The 24,934-nt window shown below is 41.3% G+C and overlaps 4 protein-coding genes across 5 annotated transcripts; 3 read left to right on the top strand and 1 right to left on the bottom strand.

Moving 5' to 3' along the window:
* Positions 1-513: 513 nt before the first annotated feature.
* On the top strand, positions 514-8,978 carry LOC114434893 (fibrillin-3). The gene is made up of 22 exons (XM_028404345.1): positions 514-649; positions 1,026-1,175; positions 1,253-1,313; positions 1,391-1,570; positions 1,753-1,878; positions 2,009-2,149; positions 2,368-2,493; positions 3,140-3,262; positions 3,441-3,563; positions 3,659-3,781; positions 4,631-4,753; positions 5,060-5,182; positions 5,519-5,644; positions 6,209-6,337; positions 6,476-6,568; positions 6,865-6,960; positions 7,281-7,376; positions 7,507-7,602; positions 7,783-7,884; positions 7,957-8,062; positions 8,358-8,474; positions 8,701-8,978. Exons 2-22 carry the CDS (start codon positions 1,035-1,037, stop codon positions 8,777-8,779), a joined length of 2,430 nt encoding a protein of 809 aa, XP_028260146.1. The 5' UTR covers positions 514-649; positions 1,026-1,034; the 3' UTR covers positions 8,780-8,978.
* A 1,712-nt stretch (positions 8,979-10,690) lies between these two features.
* On the bottom strand, positions 10,691-14,124 carry LOC114435203 (cytochrome P450 2J6-like). Its single transcript, XM_028404837.1, has 9 exons — positions 13,804-14,124; positions 13,550-13,712; positions 13,245-13,394; positions 13,007-13,167; positions 12,713-12,889; positions 12,306-12,447; positions 11,873-12,060; positions 11,658-11,799; positions 10,691-11,482 (listed from the first exon to the last, which is right to left on the bottom strand). Exons 1-9 carry the CDS (start codon positions 14,005-14,007, stop codon positions 11,295-11,297), a joined length of 1,515 nt encoding a protein of 504 aa, XP_028260638.1. The 5' UTR covers positions 14,008-14,124; the 3' UTR covers positions 10,691-11,294.
* Positions 14,125-14,871: 747 nt separating this feature from the next.
* On the top strand, positions 14,872-16,770 carry uqcrh (ubiquinol-cytochrome c reductase hinge protein). Its single transcript, XM_028404838.1, has 4 exons — positions 14,872-15,026; positions 15,332-15,367; positions 15,636-15,797; positions 16,527-16,770. The coding sequence occupies exons 1-4, from the start codon at positions 14,982-14,984 to the stop codon at positions 16,557-16,559; spliced, it is 276 nt and encodes a 91-aa protein (XP_028260639.1). The 5' UTR covers positions 14,872-14,981; the 3' UTR covers positions 16,560-16,770.
* A 287-nt stretch (positions 16,771-17,057) lies between these two features.
* Positions 17,058-24,493, top strand: LOC114435201 (vitamin D3 hydroxylase-associated protein-like). Of its 2 annotated transcripts, none has more exons than XM_028404834.1 (15): positions 17,058-17,508; positions 18,046-18,159; positions 18,505-18,645; positions 18,784-18,917; positions 19,356-19,562; positions 19,647-19,687; positions 19,802-19,926; positions 21,454-21,579; positions 21,671-21,768; positions 22,556-22,655; positions 22,793-22,836; positions 22,949-22,988; positions 23,063-23,171; positions 23,375-23,520; positions 24,083-24,493. In XM_028404834.1, the coding sequence occupies exons 1-15, from the start codon at positions 17,290-17,292 to the stop codon at positions 24,203-24,205; spliced, it is 1,767 nt and encodes a 588-aa protein (XP_028260635.1). In that variant the 5' UTR covers positions 17,058-17,289; the 3' UTR covers positions 24,206-24,493. The 2 variants fall into 2 exon arrangements, with proteins under 2 accessions (XP_028260635.1, XP_028260636.1); XM_028404835.1 differs by having other exon boundaries at positions 23,375-23,533.
* The last annotated feature ends 441 nt before the right edge of the window (positions 24,494-24,934 follow it).

Here is a 24,934-nt window from a genome sequence, read left to right as displayed (position 1 = left end):
CTTCACAGAGAGGGATGTAATCAGCCACTTCAGACAGCAATAGCAGGATCATGACAGGCGTGATAATGTTATTAAAGTGCCTAAAATGACACTAGTAATTCTTCCAAAGAAGCATGATTGGCTGTTAAATATCAAGTATGTTTCCTAATTGTCATGTGTTTTTAAAGTCAAGTGGCTGCAGGTCTGCTTCGTTAGAAATAATGAAGTAGACATTAAATCACATTTTTACAGCTTTTACAGCTTTTACAGCTTTTCACAGCTGGGGTCTTGTGCTGGCATGTAGGCTCAACCTCAACATAAACTTGAAAAAACACTCTTTGATTTGACCTCGAGAGGTCTCCTGACTGCTTTATGACCTCCATGTCATGGTTCAAAGTTGGAGCATCTGCAGCCACAGCAGCAGCAGCAGCCCTGCAGGCCTTGGTCTGGATTGGGATTTGTGGAATGGGAAGTGCAGAGTTCCGGGACAGGATGTGGAGTCACTGCTGGATCGTGCAGCCCCCCACACTGACGCAGAGTTTGTGCACGGCTGCATCTGGAGAAAAGAGGACGGGATCGTGTTTTTGCCACCTGGAAATCTCGCAGTCCCCTCTCACTGTCTGCGCTGACCCGGGGTCCTCCTTGCGTGCGAGAGTAAAATTAAACCCGGGTAAGTCGGTTAGCGCGACTTTTACGCAACTTTCACATCGCAGCTGTGCCCAGAAATACAGTGTTACCCAGATCAACGTTTTCCTGTGTTATTTCTCATGATCTCCTAACGCATAAATTGTCAGATTAGACTAAATCTTTACTTTTCACTTAGACAGAAATGAAGTTATCTCTTAGCAGAAAGTGCAGCAGCTTCATGTGTTTCTTTTGTTCTGTGCAGACAGCCCAGGGGGGTTCTGATGTTCACTTAATAACAGGGAGCTGTTGTTCTGCCTGCCTGGACATGCAGCATATGGCTACACGGATCCTTTACAGTAACTGCTGGATTCACATTAGTGAACTTCGATTTTGTAAGGTCTGCTCTTCCTCTCGCACAGATTCAGCTGATGGGTCACCTCTGGACTCTGCTGTCAGCGCTGCTGCTGGTTACGTCTGTAGCTGAAAGTCTGAGCAGCGCTGAGGAAAATGAAAATGAAGTGCTGAAAAACATCCAGATGGAGTTCACCAAGAGCCAGAGCAGTGACGCGGTATTTCCGTAAAGAGTTTGTACTTAACTTTTTGAATGTCATGCTATTATTAAGTCTATTCCTTTGTTTTAAATCAGGTGATGGAGAATGCAATCAGAAACGTCAGTGAACCAACACAGAGATCCACATCTGCCACATGTGAGTTTGTTTTATACACTTTTTGTTCAGCTTTTCCTTTAGCTTTCTTTAAAATTGTCCCATCTTTTCTTTTACAGCAGCAGCTCCTTTGACCACCACAGCTCCCCCAACCTCCAGTCCTGCTCCTCAGTGTCCAGGAAACCAGGTCATGCAGGACAGCAGCACTGGCTGTGGCTGTCCACTGGGCTTGGTGAAGGATGGAGATAACTGCACCTGCCCTGTGGGCTTCACACTGGAGGGAGCATCAGGGTGTAAAGGTGTGATATAGACAAAATTTTACTTTTACAATTTCAGTGCAGTAATAAATATTATCCTCATTCTTGTGGCCAGTTTTATATATATGTATATATGTATATATGTCTGTGTGTGTGTGTGTGTGTGTGTGTGTTTGCATGTATTTCACTCAGATGCAGCTTACTATCTTCTATCCGTTTGACAGATGTTGATGAGTGTGAAGGAGAGGGACCAGCACCATGCGGTCTCCATGCCAGATGCACTAATAATCCTGGCTCCTACTCATGTAGCTGTCTCCGTGGTTACCTGACGGGTTCTGGAGGGTGCCAGGGTTCGTCAGCCTGTCTCTGCATGTGTGTTTGTGTGTGTGTATGTTGTGGTAACGTTGGAAGCAGAGATTTAGAAGTGATTATATGAAGTCGCTATAGTCATGATGTACATGTCACTTATGTGTTTTATAGATATAGATGAGTGTGCTCTGGCGGCTGTGACGGGCCTGCAGGCCTGTCAGGGTGACGCTGTATGCACAAACACTCCTGGCTCCTTCAGCTGCTCGTGCCCTGTGGGATATGTAATGGCTGTAAATGGACAGAGCTGTGTAGGTAAGACTGATGTTGACATAATAATGAAATGTTAATGTAAACCTACGGGCATTCAGTACAGAAGATAACAAATAATTGAACTAACAAAAAGCAAAACAACCATATGTAGATAAATGCAGGTCAGGACGCCACAAAATGACACTGAATGAGAGAAACTTGTGGTTAGAACACAGCCATTGATCTTCCTATTTTTAGTTGTTGGTCTCTTTCCTCCATAGATGTGGATGAGTGCAGCTTCGAGGAGCAGTGCCGCCGCGAGCTGGGGAACGTGTGTGTGAACACTCCTGGCAGCTTCTTGTGCCAGTGCCAGCCGGGCTTCAGAGCAGAGGCCCCTGCTTGTGTTGGTGAGTCAGTCATTAGGCATCAGCCGAGCCGGGTCAGGCTGAAGTCCAGATTAAATGTTGAAGAATTTAATGAAGTTCAGAGTAATAAGGGGAGTATGGAGCTTCAATCTGCTGCTTCGCTGCATGCTTGCCTGCTGTGATGTTTCCTGGTCCAACCCTCTTCTTCTTCATCTTCCCTAAAATCGTACATATCCATCCTTGTTCACGTCCTCCACTGGCTTTGTGTTTGTCACCTTCCTTTTGTTTTTCCTGTGACTTCTGGCCTCTGGTCTTTTTTAGGTCCGGTGTGTCCTGACTACACTGTGTGCCAAGGTATGATGTGCTTCCCTTGCTGATCACATGCTTGCTTGCTTATTGTGGGTTTAGAGGGTTGAGATCACAGCCAGATAAAATACAGTTTTTTTTTACCCATGTTTCACAACTTGTTCAAAAGCTGCTGTCAGAAAGTAATGACTCGTGTTTCAGGTGCACAGACTGTTTTATGTTAATGCAGCTTCCCACTGGTGCTTACTGAGGACTTATTTAGTGGTTTGCTGAAATGAAAATTATTTTTTAGCTCAGTGGTTCGCCCTTATGATAATAAAATGTGTCACATTAAATTGCAATAAATAAAAGCAGTGTGCATCGTTCTGTTTTTCTGTCCCAGATGTGGACGAATGTATGGAGAGTCCTGCCATGTGTGATGGTCAGGGTGTGTGTGAGAACACGCTTGGGAGCTACAAGTGTGTTTGTCAACCAGGTTACCGGGGAAACGGCACACACTGCGAAGGTAAGCAATTAGTGATGACGTCCCTCTGTGGAAAACTGTTAGACAGGGTCAGCTTCCATGTGTGTGTTTTAATGCTCACTGTTATGCCTTCCATTAAAAATATCCCGAGTGGCAGAAAAATGTTTATTGAATAAAAAATGAACTGACTTTTAGATTTTAAAATGCTGTCTCTTCACAGATGAGAATGAGTGTGTATCAGGTGGTCACAGGTGTGACACGAACGCTCGCTGTGGCAACATCATTGGATCGTATTTCTGCCAGTGTTATCAAGGCTTCAATGGAGATGGATACTCTTGTTTTGGTGGGTAAAGTGTGTGTGTGTTTTCCTCCAAAGATACTTATGCATGTAACATTGACTGTCACTCTACAGTTGTTCAGGGTTGTTCTTGTTTACAGACATTGATGAATGCATTGTGAACAACGGTCACTGTGAACACAACTGCACCAATGAGCCAGGACGGTACAGCTGTCAGTGTACTTCAGGTTACCAACTGAACCAGGATGGACACAACTGCACAGGTAACTTTAACATAACAGACCAGTGACCATCATCCATTTTATCTGATGTTAGTCAGAAAGAAAATAAGTTTACACCACAAAATGTCAGTCTATTGTCTCCTTATAATCTCTTTCATTACAGAAAAATGTGACTTTATGTGAAGAAAAAGAAGCTAAACTATTAAATATGCCTATATCTGCATTTAAAGATTATCACAGTGGCATGACAAGTCTGTTTCAATTCAAACCCTCCCTAAAATTCAGCTGAGACCATCGCATATTCACAGATGTGGAAAGTAACATTTGCATAAGTGCAGGATCAACTAATGACACAAACAGAAATGCTGCACAGGCCAGACGGCACCGTGTCTTCCATGGTAGGCTGCTTCTGTGCCCGAAATTAGATGGCAATAGTGGCTTCAACCCCCTCTAATGTCGTTGGCAGTAAATAATGTTTTTCCAAATGCACTTTAGTGATGTGTCCCCATCCATAAAAACTCATTTTGAATCAATAAGACGTGGATGAGGTATTCCAAAAGTCATCACCTCAGAGGTACACTGTCAAGGTTTGGAGAACAACAAGTGCTTAAGTGGAAAATTTTTATTATGTGTGCAGTTAAGTAAAAAAAGACAGTGAGGTGGCCTGTTACTGCCGTCCAAAATTAATTCAGCTGACAAAATGTCAGTTTGCATGGAGGTAAAGAGGACTTTCAGGTCATTGTGTGCTTTATTAATAGTTCCTCCAAGTTTGGAAAAGTTTCTGCTGAATCACTGGTGCTAGTGTTAATTTCAGGTCTAAATGTACACCTCTTACATGGAGCTGTGTTTTTCCACACCAAATGAGTCACTAAATGTCTCTGATCCCTCCAGATGTGGATGAGTGTTTGGCACTAAATGGGACCTGTGAGCACATGTGCGACAACACTCAGGGCTCTTTCCAGTGCTCCTGCAGACCCGGCTACCAGCTGCACATCGATGGCCACACCTGCGTGGGTCAGTCACTCACAGGCACTCATTCATTTCTCGCTGCAGTTTACCTACTCATTTTCAGTCATTTAAACAGGCTTAGTGTCAGCAATTTAGCAGCAGGCATAAGAGGCAAAAAAACTGCCATGAATATGTAATCTGTATGCCTCATTTTCCCAGTGTGTGTGTTTGTCTTTTCTGCCAAGACATGAGTGGGTGTTCAGAGGGCATATTTTGAAGGATTAGTGAGATTTGAAAGCCAGACTCAGTCAGAAATCTGTTGCGAATATCCAGAAAGATGTTTAAACCTTGTCTGTGTGTGTGTGCACTTAGATATTGATGAATGTAAACTCCAGAATGGCGGCTGCTCTCACACCTGCACCAACTCTCCAGGAGGACACACTTGTCACTGCCCTCCTCCTCTGTTGCTGGACACAGATAACCTCACCTGCACCAGTAAGTTCAAAAAGCTCAGGGTCGACATACAGTAGAGCCTGACTGATTATCGGCCAGGCTGATAATATCGACCCATATGAGCTATTTGCCGATCTATTGTATCGGCCGATAAATAAAAGAAATGACAGAAAATATATGTATGGAGTCATCTTTTAACACAATAACAACTTGAAGCTCAAATCCCTGTGTATCTCAGCAGTACTGTAGACCAATTTCTGGAGGGCCAAACTTGGACATCACTGAAAAATAAAAATATAATACACAAATCAATATAAAGTGATATTATGCTGTTTAATTAGTAGTTGTTAATAATACAATCCTCTTTTTTCTGAGCAGATGTTACATCCTGTAAGCTGAGAAATGGTGGCTGTGATCATATCTGCACTGTGAGGGCTGAAGGCCATGTTCAGTGCAACTGTCGAGCAGGCTGGAAACTGGGGAATGACATGAGGAGCTGCGTGGGTGAGGTTTCTTTCCTCTGAATCTTTGATAGTGAGCTTCTTTATTTACTCTTTTGTGGATGTGCGTCATATTTGTGAAACAAAATCTGATGGCCTTTTTAAATGTACACATCACATATACACTGCTCAAAAAATAAAGGGAACACTTAAACAACACAATGGAACTCCCAGTCAATCACACTTCTGTGAAATCAGCCTGTCCACTGATTCAGCTGCTGTTGTGCAAATGGAACAGACAACAGGTGCAAATGAGAGGCAGTTGGCAAGACAGGAGGAGCACTGCCAGAGCCCTGCAAAATGACCTCCAGCAGGCCACTAGTATGCATGTTTCTGCTCAAACTGAGGGTTCATAAAAAGAAATCAACTGGGGGAAAGAGTACAAATTTGATTGATAATGTTTGATGCAAGAACACTTGAACAGTTTAGCTAGAGCCAAATTTACTTCATTGATAAGGTGGTTGCTTGTGTGTGCACAGCCAAGAGGCAATTAACTGCCATATGGATTGTTTTGGTCCTTTTTTAAAATGTCGCCTGTCTAACTTCCACTCTGTCTTTTTTTCATGAGATGTGGATGAGTGCGAAGACTTCATGAATGGAGGCTGTGAGCAGCTGTGTGTGAACCATCCTGGTGGGTTTAACTGTACGTGCAGGGATGGTTATAAAATTCAAACAGATGATTCCACCAAGTGCCAACGTGAGTCGAACATCATTCATCTCATACAGTGAGCAGGACAAATCTCACAACCTTTTTAGTAACAGTAGCTGCTTTATTCCTGCTTTATTGTTACTATGGGAGCAGATATGCAAACTTGAGCTTTCTTTTCCTTTTTAGCCATGTGTGACCCTCCTTGTCAGAACTATGGAGTGTGTGTGGCCCCCAACACCTGTGACTGTCCTCCGGGATATCCAGGTGTTGGCTGCTTAGGTAACCTCCCTTGTTGTATAAAGCATCATTTGCAGTTTAGTGTGTACTTTCAGTGCTGATTTATATGCTACCTTTATACATAACATAAATATGTTGACTTCCACCAAACAAGTTCAAACTAGACTGAATCGGGGCCAACATTATTTCATAGTATTTACCAGAGTATTCAATCTAATGCATGTGAAAACCATGTAACGTTATAAACATTATACATACATACTGTGTAAAAGTGGTCTTTTATGTGTGTGTGTTTTTTTTTAATATATGGTAAAAATGTATGTATTTGTGTGCCTCAGCCATGTGCTCTCCACCCTGTGCCCATGGAGGCACCTGTATGCGATGGAACAAGTGTTTGTGTCCTCCTGGATGGACGGGAGCAGGCTGCCACACAGGTAACGCTGCCTCTGAAGTTGAATGAGACTACACACTAGTTCATTGTGGGACAGTGTCTGTAAACACACCGGGACTGGTGTTCATAGACAGGGTTGCACTAAAAGCATCATAAGAGCTTGGCATCTTAAGAGAAATTGTTTGGAATAATGTTACAAGACTTTCTACAGTCAGGTTTTGAGTCCTGTTTTATGTCCACTAACATGAATATACCATTACTTCTGTATCTGTCTACATTACATTACTTTCCATTTCCATCCTGTTCTGTTGTCATGTCTGCTTCATCTTTGACTGTTAATCTCTTTCCTTGTGCCTGTCTCAGCTGTGTGTGAGCTGCCTTGTGCTAACAGTGGGCGCTGCGTGGGACCTGATACCTGCCAGTGTCCCTCTGACTACACTGGGCCCCAGTGTCTTCTGCGTGAGTAACTTAATATGTATATAATAACTTATAGCAGGCATATGGAAACCAGAAATCTGTCTTATTGCTGCAAACAGCATGTGTATATACTGTATAGCTCTGGTTGTGTTACATTGTGTGTATTTTTTAGCCCTCTGCACTCCTGCCTGTCAAAATGGGGGAAGATGTGTGGATGTCAATAAATGCACATGTGTTGGTGGATGGCAAGGAGCGCGATGCCAGATAGGTGAGATTACACATGTGTTATCACTAAATGTATTTACCTGCTGTTACAAAACTCAAAAATTAGCAAAATATCTATCAAGAAATACATATAAAAAACATTGGAGCTCTTCCTGTATGAGGCCATGAGGCAAACACAGAGTTTCTTTGACTACATTCTTGTCTCTCTTCTCATCTCCATCAGAGCCTGTTGCATGTCAGAAACCTTGTAAGAACGGTGGAGTGTGTGTGGGCCTCGACAGGTGTCACTGTGCCAAAGAATTTACCGGAAGTCTCTGTGAAACAGGTGGGTAATGTGTGTGAATAACATGTGTACATAATGAAGGTGAAGCACCTTTATCTTTGCCATTGCTTGCAGCTGTAACGACTCCCTGTGTGCCTCCCTGCCAACATGGAGCCATGTGCAGCCCTCACAACACATGTACATGTCCAGAGGGCACTGCAGGCCTGCGCTGCGAGAGACTGTGAGTATGTTTAACAACACTTATTAATCCCCCCTTCCATGTCCAGTGACAGTACAAACAACAGGTTGGTCACTCTAGCTAATTTCCCTGTTGACTCTACAGATAGAAGCTTGACCTTACTATTTTTGATTTATCCTTGAGGTAGGAACTGCCAAGATGGCGCCTCTTCTAGTGCACTGAGAAGTCATTATTTGCATCACAACTCCCCTGCAGCTTTTAACTTTTTAACACTTAGATAGATGGCTGTCATGCTGTTACCATGCTGCATTAATGTCTGTGTGTATTTGTGTCCTAGGACGTGCCCTGTGGTCACCACCATGGTCAGTATGGCTCGAGCCGTGAGGAAGGCATTCAGGGAGAGTTATGTTGACCGCTGTGGACCCTTGGGTGTTCAGCTTTGCACTAAATACAGGTTATTTATCATTTATGCTCCTCCACATGACTGTAGACCACAAAAAATCCTGTTATTAATCTATAATGTACTTAATGACAAAGGTTAAGAATTCCAGTATTTACAGTTTTTTATGATACTAAAAAAACACTGCATGAATAAGATGTGTATTAGATTGGAGTATAATTTTTACACATTTTCAAAGTTATGTTAGACCTCAGATTATGTGTATGCCTTGTGTTTTCAGGATAAACCAGGCACGTGTGTACCTGCAGGCCTACAGGGTGGGCTACAAAATCCAGTGTCCAGAGAGAAAGGGCAGATAACAGGCTCTGATTACACACAGAGATGTTGGTCACAAGGAGACGTTCACATTCAACATTCAGGAAAGTATGAAAAAATAAAGAATGAAACAATCTGTAAACTATGAGATGAGCAGAAGTGTTGACATGGGCACGCTATCTGAATCTTTATTTTTCTTTTTATTAGAAATCCTATAAGAAATATTGTTTTGTAATGTTTGTATATGGCAGCTCAAAGGTTCATTGTCAAACGGGTGTCAGTGTTGTTAACGTTTGTACAGTGTAGTCTATGAACTCTGTGAACAGTGTGTGTTGAATAAAAACTGTGTGTTTACAGTCTTGGCCTTATATCATGTTCTTATCACTGCAGTGCTGATAGCGACTCTTGCATCCGATGCACTGTGCATCAAGATTTGTTTTACTTAAATAGGCTCGAACATGGTGAATGATACACAGTGGCATTTTAAATCTTTTAGATGGACAACTAAAGGTGCGCACTTGACTATAAAGTACTGACATATTCTTTTAACAAAATTGCCGTCAAACATTTCATGTATGAAGTGGAGCTCACTGGTAGAGAAATGGATGAAAGCAGCTGGGAGACGCAGCTGGGAGACACCTAATGAACAAGGAGTTCATTAGGTGTCTCCCACTCGTTCTTGTCAAACATGACTGAAATGTTCTAATATTCTGAATGTGAGCCAACCTTCGGAACTGTTTACCCTCGCAGCTGGATGTCTCTGTTGGTGAGAGAACTATTTGCTCTACCAAACCTTTTATTAGAAAATACAAATAAAGGTTGCACATGTTTAATCAACCAGGAATTAGAACCATAGCCTGCAAGACTTGCCACCCAGAAAAAGATGATCTCCACATGGCCACCCACCTTCTCAATCTCACTCAGCCTTCTCTATGCTCACTTGACTGTTTTAATCAGGTTCAGAGTTTCATCATAGATTTTGTTTGTGAGTGTGTGTGTGGCCCTGGAACATGTATTGTAAAGCTGTACAATATTAAGAAGACTAAAATACATCATATATTTGCAATATACTTAAAAGAATCAAATGTTGTAGCTTTCTTCGATTGGGAACAATTTGTCCATCAGCTGCATCATTTTTATGAACTTCTCATAGATAGATATTTACTTTATTAATCTCAGTGGGGAAATTAAGTTGTAGCAGCAGCATATAAGAAAACAATAAATACAATAAACACAAGCAAAAACTCTTATGTACACATACACATACATGGCAGCAACAAAAGAAGAAGAAATGTACATACACACACATAAAGCAGATCAAAGAAGATAAGAAGCATAAAAACACAGTAAATGTAACTGAGCAGTTTGAAATGCACCTGTGATGATACTTTAGTCCGAGTTAGTGAGCACAGCTCTGACAGTCACAGAGGAGGTATACAGTCTGATGGCGGATGGCAGGAATGACTTCCTGTACCGTTCCTTAGAGCAGCGGGGCACCAGGAGTCTGTTGCTGAAGCTGCTTCTCAGTCTGTCTACAAGGTTGTAGAACTGATGAAGCTGCTTGGCTGCTCCAGATGCCTTCCTTCAATCTTCTCTACGTATGATGACCAGGATGACTGAGAATCTTCATCAACATCAGATTAAATTGTTTACCTTTATGATCAGAAATCTCCTGGGAAATGTCATTAATTGCTTCCCTTATGGAGAATTCCAGAGATTTCTTGCCAACTCCAAAGTGTTTGAGGGTGAAGAGAATAAATTACCTCTGCTGTTTGCAAATATATCCATTATTTGGCTGATGAGGAACATGGGTCAGTATGTCATCATTTCAATGCAACAGAAGAGGAGATTACAAGACATTATCCAGCTACAACATTCAACACTACCATCCAGTCGTTCACATATTTCTGCCACAATAAAGCACAATAAACAATAAAAAAAACAAAGTCAAGTGATCTGTCTCAGTGAATCATTGACAACTTTTATTTTAAAGGTTAAAACTACACAAACTCAACTGATCACACATTCACAGCTTTATCTATTTTATTGTAACTAATTAATTCAGAAAATGACAGTCTGTTGATTATTTTACACATGCACTGACGTTGTCATACAAGAACTCAAATTATACCACAAACTAACACCAACCAATTCCCTATGCAACAGGCTTGCGTGACCATACAGGTACAGAGGGCAGTGGGTAGAAAGTCAACAGCTCGTGTGTTGGGTAAGTGCCCATTGGCACTACATTTTGGAAAAGCATAGTACACATTTTGATGCAAATCTTTTACCCCTCTGTATGTGTGTGTAACATGCAATAAGTACTGAGTAACTGAGTAACTTAAACATCAAAGATGAATTTTTTTAGAGATAAAAACAATGCATCTACTTTTTAACATCTCTGTCGCTAACACTGCATCCTTCATCTTCACAGAAGCAGCAATAAATGTGTGTTCCTGACTGCACAAAAAATCCACATCGACCTGGCCTGCTCATGAAAATAACCAGTACACGTACTGATCAGTTGTTGCCCCAGTGTTTTCTGTTGTCTTTTTGATATCAGAGCATTTCTTGACGTGGGGTCATACATATTTCATATTGTTTCGGTGCCAGAGTGATACCAAAGCGGTAGTCCATCACAGGTTTCATGCCATCAGGCATGGAGATGATGAAGTTCTGCATGAAGGAGGTGAAGAAGAGGAAAAGTTCCATCCTAGCCAGGTTCTCTCCTAGACACAGTCGCTTACCTGAAGCAGGACACAAAGTGCACTGATCAATAACTAATCTAGTAAATAACAGAAAAAGGCCTATGATCATCATTTGATAACACCTGGAACACTGCTCACATTGTGGCAGGGACATGTTCCAGGGACATGTTCCATGTGTGACTTTGAAAAATAATATAATAGTGTTGCCTATTACCTGCAGAGAAAGGGATGAATGCAGCTCGCTTCACAAACTTGCCCTCCTCATTCAGAAAGTGTCCTGGGTTGAAGGTGTGAGGCGTCTCCCACTCATTTTTATCAAACAGCACCGAGGTTAAATTGGGAATTATCATAACTCCCTGGTGATTGGAAACACAGTGAATACATGCTTAGTGACATAAAGCTGTGCTGGTGTTTTGACCTTGTGCTGACCTTTGGGACTGTGTAGCCTCCCAGCTGCACGTCTCTGTTGGTGGCATGAGGCAGACTGAGAGGAACGATGTTTCCAATCCTCTGCAGCTCGTGTATGACAGCATCTGTGAAGGGCAGGTTTGATCGGTCCTCCATGGATGGCTGTCTGGACTGTCCGATCACTGAGTCTATCTCAGCTTGAACCTTCTCTGTGCACGAACCATAAATAGTATTTTATCATGACCGATGCTGTAACTTTGTCAAATTATGTATTTCACTGTTGATTTGCAGTGCTGAGTTTGTTTTACATGCAAACATGCACTCCAATCATTGCACAACATTAATGTATCTGAGTGTAACAAGGAAACACTGATAAAAAAACACAAACTCATGACAGTAAAATAAAAAAACATTTTTTTTTTAAATGATTAGCTTCACAGTATAAGGCCCTCACCTTGGATCTCAGGATATTTTGCCATGTAAAGGAAAGCCCAGCGCAGGGTGGTGGATGTGGTCTCTGTTCCAGCCGCAAACAGATCCAAAACACACAAAACCAGGTTTTCCTCATCAAAAGTGTTGTCATCCTGCCCCTTATTCTGAGAAAACAAGAAAATCTCTTTGTTATAAAACATGCAAGACAATAAAAAAACAGTCAAAAATTTAACTCAGGGAAATTAACATGTGATTTGTCCTGGTCAGAATGTCAGAAAAAATGTTTTTGCTGCTGTAGATTACGGCCTAACAGTGTTGTGAAGTACAGGTCATGGTGAAGTGTTAGTTCTAATGTGATGTTTGAAACTGAACACTGATGATCTTCATGCACAACACTTTATGGACCATGGAGCTCTCAGTGCCAATCACCGTCTGAATCTCATTCAGGTAGCAGTCAATGTAGTCTCTTCGTTCTGAGGGATCCCAGCTTTTTTTGTGTTCCTTCAGCTCAGCTCGTATAAAGTCCTTCACATCGCTCCAAATCTGTTTGAGTGTCTGATGAGGACCTGGTAAACGTCTCATTAGCACAGTGAAGGAGTTGTAGAGCTGCACAAAAGAGCGTATTCAAATATTCAAATACTAAACGAACTGAGCTTTTAATATAAAGACTGAAGAACAAGGACCACACTGCAAGAAATTATCAGTAGCTTTAAAATGCAGTACCGTTGCCCAGATGGACGCTTCAATCTGAATGGCTTTATCAAACATCTTCATCAGTTTTATGAACCTTTCGTCACCGTACTCGAAGCGATGGCCAAACACCAGGAAGCAGATGATATTGGAGACAGCATTATTGACGATGAGGTGTGGATTGAATGGTTTACCTCCAAAATTCAACAGATACATGATTAAAATGTGCATTTATTTCTGATAATGGAGCCACTGTTTGTAGACTGTGTACCTTTATAGCCTCTGAGTGCTTTGGCACAATGTGTAAATTCATCCAGGATGACAGGTTCAAGTGACTTCTTGCCAAATCCAAAATATCTCAGGGTTGAAAGTGCAAACCGTCTCTGCTCCTTCCAGATGTTCCCACTGCTGAAAATCACGCCTGACATGTACAGACACATAAACACAGAAGGAACCTTTCAAAAGAAAAAATAGTTTACACAAATAATCTATAGCAATGTCTGAGCACAAACAGAAACCTAAAGAGCAGTAAACTGAGAGCTTGGAACAAATGTGCTCTGTGTGGTTGTTTGTTACCCAGTCCATGTGAAACAGCGTCCTGCAAAGGAAGTTTTGGTCGGTCTGTCAAGATGTCTCCCTGTGTTATTAGAGCTTCTTTCAGGACCTCAAACCTATTTAACACCACCATCCACTCCTGGCCCATCCGTAGGCTGTACACATCTCCATACCTCGCAGCTAACTGAATTAAGGTTTGGAAAAGAAGGCAGAGCATGTAGCAAGATAGCAGCTGACACACATGTGAACTCTGTCAGTATAGGGTTATGTGATACCTGTGTCAGAGTCTCATGAGATCTGCTGTGATCCAATGTGAAGATGTTGCCAACAAGTGGAAGAGCCGGAGGCCCCGGAGGGAAGCCAAGCGGCCGACGGTTCTTGATATAATCTGCAGTAATGATGAAAACAACTGTGAAGAGCAGCAGACTTCTGAAATCCCAGGCAACATAGGGTCCAATCACAGAAATGACTGACTCCATACTGTCTGTCTGTGTTTTCCTTGCTTCTCCTGTGAGACAGTGGGCTGAACTTGTGTTGCCAAGAGTATCACCTCGTGCTCTCCTGTGAGGGTGAAGCTCAGTGCTATCTCTTGGCAACACAACTACTATTTGCCCTGGACTCTGAACTTCAAAGGGGAAGTTAAACCCTGTTAACCCTAAAAACAGCTATTTCTTAATTAATAGCAAAGTATATGTGTTTGGTGTAACTGGTTTATGAACTAAAAGCCTTTCCCATAGTTTCAATGTGTACTGACATTAGTATTATATTTCCCATTTAAAAACGGTGGTGTATGACTTTATTACCAGTAAAACCTGTTTCTGGAGGATGAAACATTACCTTTTATAAATTACAAGATATAAAAATATTATAAACATCACTGGAACAATGTTAATGTTGTATTTAGAGTCACAGCTTGCTAATTATAAAAAAGGGAGAAACACGAAATGGAAACAGCCCAATCTAAAATGAAAGTTTACCGTGAAAGGACCGTGGTGTATCTTTGTAACTATTTAGGCAGTGGGCCTAATCAATGTGGCAAGTCATTCCTGTTAGCAATGTATCATTTCTAATCTGTACACATGATGGTAGCATAGAGTAAAGATAATCAGACTTCACAATAAAACACTGCAGCAACAAGAAGTATTGTTATAGGGTTTAATCAAGTGGTACATTATAAATTCATGTCCGTCAGTTTGGATTCATTCGAAAACGTGTGGATATAAACGTGTTGTTTCACCTAACATGTTTATGATATTATATTTATGATAAATTCGACGCAGTAATAACAGTAAGCATAGTAAATTGGTAAACAGGAAGTTTATTTTGAAAGTCCACCACCCGGAAACAGTACAGTGTGTTAGCTCTCCGCTGGGCCCGTGTGACCTGCTGTGTCCTCCAGCCGTCGAGATCTGACAGCCGGTTCCGGTCAAATAAGGACAAACGCACTAAAACCATGGTTTTCGAGGAGAAGATGATCACGAATGGAGAGCCCGAAGATGTGAGGAGCTCTTTCAGATTTAATAAGCTGATAGCATTTGATAATTTTAGCTAGCATGCTACCACTTGTCGGCTAACCAAGCTACATCCATACTGCCTATGGCTACATCATCTACTAGCTTGCACTAGCACTACCTAACCTAACATTACATTTGGCTTCCGGAAAGTCATTGAGCTTGGTTAATTGATCCCGACTGCAATGAATTGTTATCATTGCCAACCGTTAGAAGGGAATGAGATAATAAAAAGTGTGTAAAAACTGTGATTCAGTGATGTAATTGTATGGTATTCACTGTATTTTTTTAGGAGGAGGAGGAAGAAGAGGAGGAGGAAGAGATGGTGGTATGTCAAATAGAAACTCACGACTACAATCGAACTGGGAATGAGCTGGACTCATTTATGTTTTATTTGTTTTTGTTTATAGCACAAACCCATTAGCACAGCAGAAAACAACTAGAAGTGGGCCAAACCCTCTGTATTGTTATCTGTATTTTATTTTGAGTAGATACTGTTATGCATTATATAAAAGTATACAATTCATAAAGAACAGTTTTTAACTGCTAACCACTCACAAAGGCAGATTATTTAACTACTGTATCTTCTGTTACAGGATCCTATTGAAACAGTGCGACAAAAGTGTGAAGAGACTGAGCACTGCGCTCACACTCGAGAGCGTCTGGAGCAATGTGAGACCAGAGTTGGTTCTCGTTCATCAACACAGGAGGACTGCACCGAGGAGCTGTTTGACTTCCTGCACGCTCGGGACCACTGCGTAAGTGTGACATTTGCCAAATGTGCCAAAATTACCAAAGTAGACAAAGCTGAAAGAACAAGAATACTCTGTGTCTTCTATCTTCAGAAGAACAAAGTAATGAGACTGTCCTCTGGACATGACTGATACATTTCTCAGTAACAGTATCACATGATGTGCAGGAATACACTCACTCAATGATTAATTGATTCAAGTCATTTGTTTAAAAGGGTGCACTTAGATTGTGACCACTATTTTTCTCTTCAAACCTAATACCACATTAAGCTTGAAGTAGACACAACATAATCAGTAATCTAAATTTTCACAGAAAAAAGTTGCAACACAAACCTACACCATAAAGTTCCCTGAAGTTTTAGCAGAAGAGCTTAAGATGGTGGGGTTGTCCTAATAAGAGGACAGTGTAGAATCTCACTAGTGCAGCAGCAGTGATTTTCTGTCTGTGGGGGAAAAGGAAGTGATGCATGTGAGAGTGTCAAATGACGTAACAAATGTCCACTTTAATATTTATAGAGCCCAAAGCAAAAAGCCTGGATTGTTAAAGGTTATAATCAAAGTTGTGATACCAATCATCTCTAAAGATAACAATAACCACAAATCCTGAAAATCCTCTTTGCTCGTAGCAGTCGTACAGTAAACAGCTCCATGCAAAATATATAATTTAATTGTTTATGGCCTCCATGTTGCGAGCAGTACTTGCTGATGAATTTACCTTACATGTTGGCCTTGCAGGTGGCACACAAACTGTTCCATTCTGTCAAATGAAGTCCCACTGGATTGTTGGACCACTACCTGATGACATTCTTCTGATATTGTATTGAGGAGAACGTGCTTTTGAATATATATCCATATATGGATCTGATCTTGTATGTGATGTTGTAACTTTAAATGTATACTTTATCTGCCAATGTGAAGAAGTATTAACAGTGTATTTTGAGTCAACATTTCATTAAAGTGGATGGCTTGAAAACCTTAACTTGTGTCACAAGTTTGTCAATGATTCTTGTAAACCGGTCCTTACAGATAAGATTAAGATGAGATAAGACTTACTCTGTAACTTTTATTACATGTGGAACAGAATCAGCAATGTACATTAAATTTGCTTTAGGCCTGCCTACATGCATTACAATATTCCAAGTGTTACTCCCTGTTAACTCACTTTCTGTACCCTTTAAAATAATGTTTCATTCATGCTTATTATGACCACTGGTTCTTGGTTTTCAAGTCATGTGAACAATGGGAGCTGAAATCTCGCGATATTTAGGAGACCAAGCGACGTTATAAATGAATCTGAGGCGGCAGGTAGGTAAAGTAAACCTGTACAGCTCAGTGCTCTGTGTGTTTACCGTCGAGGGAAGGAGTGCAGAGATAAAACGCTGCAAACTACAGCTACATTTTGAATTTACATCTCCAACTCTTGGTCATTGCGTCAACAACAAGGCGTGTTAGCTTGAGTTAGCTGACATTACTCCTGTTTAGAGCGGTAGGACAAACCATGGAGAATGTAACACAGTTTCTACGCGGAGTGGAGGTGGACCACCGGAGAGCAGCAGCCCTGCTGACTGGTGCTGTCTGTGGTGTCGGAGCTCTGGTGGTCCTGGTGCGGAAGGTCAACAGCCGCATGGAGACGAAGGAGAAGATCCAAAGAGCCAGAAACCGGAGGACGGAGAGCCTGCAGCGGGCAGAGCAGACGCTCCTCCGGTACCAGCAGTCGGTGAGCCTTAAAGGACCAGAGTCTGTAGAAAGCAGAGTTAAACGCTTACTTATACTTTGACTTTTAATTCAAGCCTATGAAGTTTTGACCTGCATGTCAACTCAATAATCAACTGAGTGTTGTCCACCGGTTATGTGAGCTCTGTTCAAATAGGTTGAGCAAAACCCAAAGGACACAGCCAAAGTGACTGGATGTTAATGTCCGTTTGTTTTCTAATGCCATGTCATCATTGAGTTAGCATTACAGTTTGGTGCCTTAATGGGTTCTTATTTATAATTTTTCACAGTAAGGAAAAACTTTTAATGCCTCTGAATTGTGTCTATAGCACACTGTAAAATAGCACATGAACTCACAGTTGATTATACTGTGACAACAATCACAGTTATTATTACTATATTGTATTTCTGCATAGATTAGGGTGCTTAAGTTACTTTAGGTGAAGACTTTAGTGATTAACCCTGTTATTCATGTAAACATAAAAATGTCTTGGCTCTAGAGCAACGTCTTTAATTTTGAATTCTTTGTGTCATCTTGTAGCATCCATCCACCAAGGCTGCTCTCATCTTGTCGCTGTCTCTCTCCGAGTTGACAAAGCAACTGCAGGACGGCTCTCTGAACCCTGAGGAGGTGTTGTACTCCTACATGGAAAAGGTCCAGTATGGCAGATCCTCCCTAACAAACTAATCCTGAAAGCTTGAGATTAATCGCATGTTGTTAATTTTTTGCAGGTATGACTTTTAGGGAACATGTAATGATTAATGTAAAAGAAAACATGATAAAGTAAATGTTTTCTTTGTAATTGTGTATCTTTTGGAATAAATACTAACATTTTTCATTATATATGCACAGTCCTACATTAAAGTCTCTAGCCCCAAAGTATATTCCCATACTGTGGAAACATGTATCTATTTACGGTTTTCTCATATTATGCTTGTCCAAACTGGTTTCAAAGTGTAAAAATGATCCTGATTTCGTGGCGTTTGTTCTTGTCAACAGACTCTGGCTGTTCACAAAAATGTGAACTGCTGTACAACCATTCTGCTGGAAAGTTTTCAGCAGCTGGAAACTGTTGGTTCCAACAAGGAAGGGCTGCTGTATGGAGTCCCAGTTAGCATCAAAGACAATGTAGCATATAAGGTAATTGTGATTGTGTGATAGCTGGCAGGCATTCCAAGTTGTTGTTGTCTTGTGAAACCAGTTTTAACAGTCATGAACCAGGTCAGGGTTATGTCTTTGCTGCCCTCCTATCTGACTCTTCTTTCTTTACAACGCAAGAATTATGATTCCTCTTGTGGTGTGAGCTGCTATCTGGACCAGCCTGTGCAGGAGGACAGTGTGATTGTTCAAGTTCTGAAGAAACAAGGAGCCATTCCCTTTGTGAAAACCAACCTGCCCCAAGCTCTATTGAAGTAAATAATTAGTGAAGCTGTCTTACACTACTCAACATTCATTTGAATTAGCCTGATGCAAACCTGACACTGTGGGCCTGCAGTATGACAAAGGTTGTAAGTAGGACAACCCTCTGCCATCCCACACTAGTGTAGTTGCTTAGTATAACTAGACTTCAGAATACATCACATCCATTAATCTGTCCTGAAGCTTTTATTTGGTTCTAAGTGGAAAAACAGTTTTGCAAACTATGGCATGTCTAGTCTAAACCATCTCTTTAACCATTCTCATTCGTTTTCTGCTTTTATGATACATTTTATCATAAAAGCAGAAAACAAATGAGAATGGTTGGAATTTGAATACATCTGGTCTAATGCTAATATTCGTACAGTGTAGTTCTTACACATGTGAATGCTGGTCTGCATGTTGCTTACCTTCTTCTCTTGCCTCATTTCTAGTTATGACTGCAGCAACACCATCTATGGGCAGACCAAGAATCCCCATAATCCTCAGAAGACTTCTGGAGGTTCCTCTGGAGGTGAAGGCGCTCTCATCGGGGGTGGAGGCTCCCTGCTTGGCATAGGTACAGACATAGGAGGAAGTATCCGTATTCCATCCTCATTCTGTGGGATCTGTGGTTTCAAGTCTACTGCAGGTCGACTAAGGTGAGCTCTCGTCACTTAGTTTAATGGTTTATTACACTTTTATCTTTCATGTTTACATCTTTTTATCTCTCCTGTGATGGCCAGTTCACGGGGTCTCAGGCCCATTTATCGAGGGCAAAAGTCAGGTAAGGAGACACAAAGTTTCCCAGTGGCGCATGCATAAATGCAGAGTTGCATTATCCTTGCTAAATAGGTACATTCAAACCTGCAACACTTTGTCCACTATCCTGTTGAATCAGTGCTGTCATCTGCTGGACCCATGGCGCGGGATGTGGACAGCCTCGCTCTGTGTATGCAGGCTCTTCTCTGTGATCACATGTTTTCATTGGACCCCACTGTTCCACCATTACCTTTCAATCTGCAGGTATGTCTTCCTCTACATTATTTAAATTTGCATGATTGTTTGTGTATAAACTACTTTTAGTATGAATTAGAACATTTTGTGACATTGTAGAGAATGCACAAAGTGGCCACAACCCCAGCAAGCTGCATCGTTTGAGATTTGTTGTTGGTCCGCTAATTGTGTAAAACTCCACTGAGGCTTGCTGCACGTTTCCACCACAGGTGTGTTGTCAGGGGGAATGTACAATACTGTTATAGTAATGAGTCCATATGTAAGGTATAGGATATGGAACACACAATTCCAGTCAGGCTTCCGGAGCATGCATAGCACGGAGACAGCACTTATAAAAGTCTCAAATGACCTTCTGTTGGCAGCTGACTCTGGTCTGCACTCAATTTTAATCCTCCTAGACCTCAGCGCCGCATTCGACACTGTGGATCACAATGTTTTAATCAGCCGTTTGAAGTACACCGTTGGAGTCAGTGAAGTGGCACTAGAATGGTTTACCTCATACCTGTCCAACAGGTCCTTTTCTGTGAGACTGGGTGACACATTCTGTGCCCCCCCCATGTCCTGTGGTGTGCCCCAGGGGTCCATACTGGGTCCTCTTCTCTTCACTATCTACATGCTACCCCTCAGTGATATCCTGCGCAGACACCACATTAATTTCCACTGTTATACCGACAACATTTAACTCTATATACCACTCACACCCGGTAGCTCTGATGTCTCACATATCTTGTCCTGTTTAACAAAATTAAGAACTGGATGTCCAGCAATTTCTTACATTTAAATGTTGCTAAATCAGAAATTATCATCATTACACCTTCCACCCCCAACTCCAGTTATGTTGCCCACCTCTCCACCTGTCTTGGCACCTGGTCTAACAATATATGCACTGAGGCCCGCAACCTGGGTATCATCTTTGACTCTAAACTTTCCTGTGACACTCAAGTAACCAAGGTCGTTCAATCCTGTTTCGCACAGCTAAGGCAAATAAGAAAAAATAACCATTTCTCCCCCCACCTCCGTTCGAAATGGTCATACATGCATTTATTTCCTCCAGGCTAGACTACTGTAATGCCCTATACTCTGTTATCGGTAAACATAACATTCACACACTACAACTAATGCTACAAATGCCGCTGCAAGGCTTCTAACTCATACCAGGAGAAGTGACCACATAACACCAGTTCTAGCTGCCCTTCACTGGCTCCCTGTGAGTTTTAGAATTGATTTTAAGATTTTACTGATGGTTTTTAAAGCAATAAATGGCCTCACCCCCTCTTGTATGCAGGACTTTTTAACCCCTCATGAGCCTGAACTCTGCCTGAGATCCTCTGGAAAGTTCCTCCTATCAGTCCCCAAATCCCGGCTAAAAATCTGGAACTCCCTGCCAGAGGATATCAGTGTTTAAAAAAGTGCTATATAAATTAAGTTGTTATTATTATTATTATTGTTATTAATACCCAACACCTACTCAATAAATCTTGCATAACAGCCTCACAGAGTAAAATGTCTCACAGAATAAAAATGTCTTGTTCTTAGATATATCAGAGCACCAAACCTCTGAGGATTGGTTACCTAGAAAATGATGGCTATGCACAGCCTTCTCCAAGCATGGCCCGTGGCGTCAGAGAAGTCAAAGCTCTGTTAGAGCAAGCAGGTCACACTGTAAGAACACACCAATCACAGCATATGATCACAGACACATACAATCTGATATGTAGTATGAACATGTATTTTTGTCATTTGTGCCTTTTAGATAGTGCCTTACCATCCTCCAAAGGTACCATATGCTATGTCTGAACTTGTGATGAAGGGCGTGTTAGCAGACGGAGCCACTACCCTGCTACAAAAACTGTGAGTGGTTGTTTAAGTGAGTTAAATTGTTGTTGTTACTATGCTACTAGCTGGAAACATGTGTGTAAATCGATTTGACATGATATGACATGAAGAGAAGCTGAAGTCTTCTTTTAAGCACCACACTGAAATAGAAGTATTAAAGTATTCAATCATTTTTTAACTTAAGTATTTAAAGTAGTCGTAGTAGTAGTTTTTAAATGTACCCAAATTTTAAAAGTACAAGTATGAAGTATTAATATGTTATGTAGTAAAGAAAGCAGTCCAAACTTCTGTATGTATAGTAGGGTTGGGCGGTAGTAAGGTATTAAGGTATACCGGCGGGGCCCACAAGTAGCGTATGTGTATGTGTGTGTGTCATGGTATTCACGTACAGCACGGCCCGGTATTCACGTATACCGGGGTAAAATATGGAGGGTGTTTGACGGTATCAAAATTTGGATACCGCCCAACCCTAATGTATAGTGGTTCTGTCATCAGAATCAGAAACAGAATTCCTTCATTTATCCCTGAGGGGACGTTCTTTTTGTTGCAGACAAGAATAAAAGATGGCATGAAAATGTCAGCAAACCGAGGGGCAGGGCGGGAACCAACTGAACAACAGCCTGTGAAGCAGCCTGATCCTCCAGTGACAAGCTAGCTCCACCCAACCTGCTTGAAGTCAGTTGCAGAGCGATACTGCTCTGGCAGTGGAGCTGCTCCAATGTGTCACTGGTTGGGGTTTGGCTTCAGCTTCTTAATTGACAAGTATGTATCCTAACAATGATCCCTTACTGGTTCTTTGTAGGGAGGGGGAGCCTCTGGACCCATGTCTCAGATCTCAGGTTGTTCCTTACTATTTGCCAAACTGGCTGAAGAAAACCCTCTCATTCCTCCTCAAGCCCCTGGTGAGTTCTCTTCTTCTGTGCATACTAAAAGAGGAGAAGCCTCCTGAGTATCACATTGATGTGAAAATGACCTCGGCAGTCATTCGATAAAACAGCATGTGTATACTGTTCTTCAATGAAACTGTTTTCTTTTGCAGTCTCCTCGTGGCGCTCCTGTCTTGAGCGCTCTTTGTGGAGTTGGGTGAGAGAGTATTCTTGAATTTGCTTGTTGTTCATTGTCCATACATTAAATACATTTAATGCACAATATGCCAGATTATGCTTAATCTTGCTCTCCCTGTTTTTGTTATTAGATCAGTTGCAAATCTGTGGAAGCAGCATACTGCTGTTGAGGTACTGTTGTTTAATGATGCTAGCACACATGTGACTGCATAATGGGAAAGTTAAATTATTTGTGTCTTCATTAGGACTACATTTATGAGACGATAGAACACTGGAGGAGATGCAACATAGATGTCCTGCTGTGCCCTGCGATCGGACCAGCCTTCAACTTCCATTACTGTGGCAAACTTACCTGTACGGTATACTGATCAGTTCTGTCATGAAATGTTTGGAAGGATTTTGAGGGATGACAACAAAACATCCTGTCATGTCAGGAGTGTTAAAACTAAATATTTAGTACTTTATTCCCACAACTGAAACATTAACTAGATATAACAGTTTGTGAACCTCTCTCTTAACAGTTGCTAAGTCCATATATTCATGCTCTGTCCTTTCAGCTCTTCTCAGTGTCACGATGCTGTACAATCTCCTCACCTTTCCGGCTGGTGTAGTACCTGTTTCCACCGTGACTGCGGAGGATGAGGAGGAGATGAAGCACTACAAGGGCAATTATCAGGACATGTGGGACATGCTCTTCAAACAGGTTAGTAACACCAGTGAGTATCAACAGTGTAGGCAGACTTCCGGTGGTTGGAGGACTGACAAGAATATGTCTATAACATAACAGGACAGCTCTACTTCACAGCCATAATAATAAAATACTGAAGTTTCCACAAGGGGGCAGCAACAAGCTTTATGCTTAGCTACTGTAGATATACACACATCATAGTTATTAGACATACCAGCAGACACACAGTTTTTTTTATTTAATATACTGGGCTGCAACAAATAATTTTACTTAATTAATCAAATCATTTTGTGTAGATAAAATTATTTTTTCATTTTTATTTTTTATTTTTCAGACGGATCTTGAATGTTACTCCACTCACCTCTGTCTACATGGGGGCAGGCTGAATTAAATCATGTAGATGCATCAGTAGTGGTCACTTTACATGTGTTTGTGCTCTGCATTGTATTGTTTTAATGTGTCTTTTAGTGCCTTTCATAACACAGCAGTTCCATCTTTGGTCAGTAGGTGGAGGCATGAAACTGTGGTGGGGTTGGTTGTTGGCTATTGAGTGATTAGAGTTTGTGTTTGCGTTTAGGCTGTGTCTGGAGGCGAGGGTCTTCCTGTGGCAGTGCAGTGTGTCGCCTTGCCGTGGCAGGATGAACTATGTCTGCGCTTCATGAAGGAGGTGGAACAGCTGGTCAGACAGAGCAGATCGTAAAGCCTACGACATTTCTCCCTCCCATGGGTGGGTCAGGTTAGATTTATCAGCCTGGATACCTAAAAACAACTTTGATGTGAAAATTATAATGCCACCAAATAGGTGTAAAAAAAACAAACAGAAATGTGTTGAAAGAGTGATAACGAAATCAATAATGTTTAGAGAAGAGTTTAATTTGTAGGATATTTAATAATTATTAAATTATGTGTTCTATAAATTTTCATGTGTTTAACATTGGATTCAGTTTATAATTAATGTTGTTCTTAATACATACAAATATGTTAATTGGAGTTTAAGAGGTGTCAATTTTTTTTTTTTCCTTTGCACTCCATTCTCTCATCTTATGGACGATAAACAAAGTGACTTTGTTTATCAGATTATCAGATATAAGAAAATCATTTCATTTTCACAGAAAAAAAGTTGCATGAACACAAACCTACACCATCAAGTTCCCTAAAGTTTTAGCAGAAGAGCTTAAGATGGTGGGGTTGTCCTAATAAGAGGACAGTGTAGAATCTCATTAGTGCAGCAGCAGTGATTCTTTGTCTGTGGGGGAAAAGGAAATGATGCATGTTAAAGAGTGTCAAATGACGTAACAAATGTCCACTTTAATATAAACATGTACAGAGCCCAAAGCAAAAAGCCTGGATTGTTATAATCAAAGTTGTGATACCAATCGTCTCTAAAGATAGAAATAACCACAAATTCTGACAAACCTCTTTGCTCGTA

The sequence above is a fragment of the Parambassis ranga genome, chromosome 4 (genome assembly GCF_900634625.1).
Source record: "Parambassis ranga chromosome 4, fParRan2.1, whole genome shotgun sequence".
NCBI classification, from domain to species: domain Eukaryota; kingdom Metazoa; phylum Chordata; class Actinopteri; family Ambassidae; genus Parambassis; species Parambassis ranga.
Note: the sequence above shows the minus strand (reverse complement) of the source record. Positions and strands in the feature narration are given on the sequence as shown.

Bases quoted from the DNA above. Each gene is read 5' to 3' on its own strand.
- LOC114434893 (XM_028404345.1), top strand. From the start codon at position 1,035: ATGGGTCACCTCTGGACTCTGCTGTCAGCGCTGCTGCTGGTTACGTCT. The intron at 3,564-3,658 runs GTGGGTAAAGTG...TCTTGTTTACAG, and splicing joins AGATGGATACTCTTGTTTTG to ACATTGATGAATGCATTGTG. The intron at 5,645-6,208 runs GTGAGGTTTCTT...TTTTTTCATGAG, and splicing joins TGACATGAGGAGCTGCGTGG to ATGTGGATGAGTGCGAAGAC.
- LOC114435203 (XM_028404837.1), bottom strand. From the start codon at position 14,007: ATGGAGTCAGTCATTTCTGTGATTGGACCCTATGTTGCCTGGGATTTC. The intron at 13,713-13,803 runs GTATCACATAAC...ACCTTAATTCAG, and splicing joins CTCATGAGACTCTGACACAG to TTAGCTGCGAGGTATGGAGA. The intron at 12,448-12,712 runs GTGATTGGCACT...TTGTTTTCTCAG, and splicing joins ACCTGAATGAGATTCAGACG to AATAAGGGGCAGGATGACAA.
- uqcrh (XM_028404838.1), top strand. From the start codon at position 14,982: ATGGTTTTCGAGGAGAAGATGATCACGAATGGAGAGCCCGAAGAT. The intron at 15,027-15,331 runs GTGAGGAGCTCT...GTATTTTTTTAG, and splicing joins CGAATGGAGAGCCCGAAGAT to GAGGAGGAGGAAGAAGAGGA. The intron at 15,368-15,635 runs GTATGTCAAATA...CTTCTGTTACAG, and splicing joins AGGAGGAGGAAGAGATGGTG to GATCCTATTGAAACAGTGCG.
- LOC114435201 (XM_028404834.1), top strand. From the start codon at position 17,290: ATGGAGAATGTAACACAGTTTCTACGCGGAGTGGAGGTGGACCACCGG. The intron at 18,160-18,504 runs GTCCAGTATGGC...TCTTGTCAACAG, and splicing joins TGTACTCCTACATGGAAAAG to ACTCTGGCTGTTCACAAAAA. The intron at 21,769-22,555 runs GTGAGTGGTTGT...GGTTCTTTGTAG, and splicing joins ACTACCCTGCTACAAAAACT to GGAGGGGGAGCCTCTGGACC.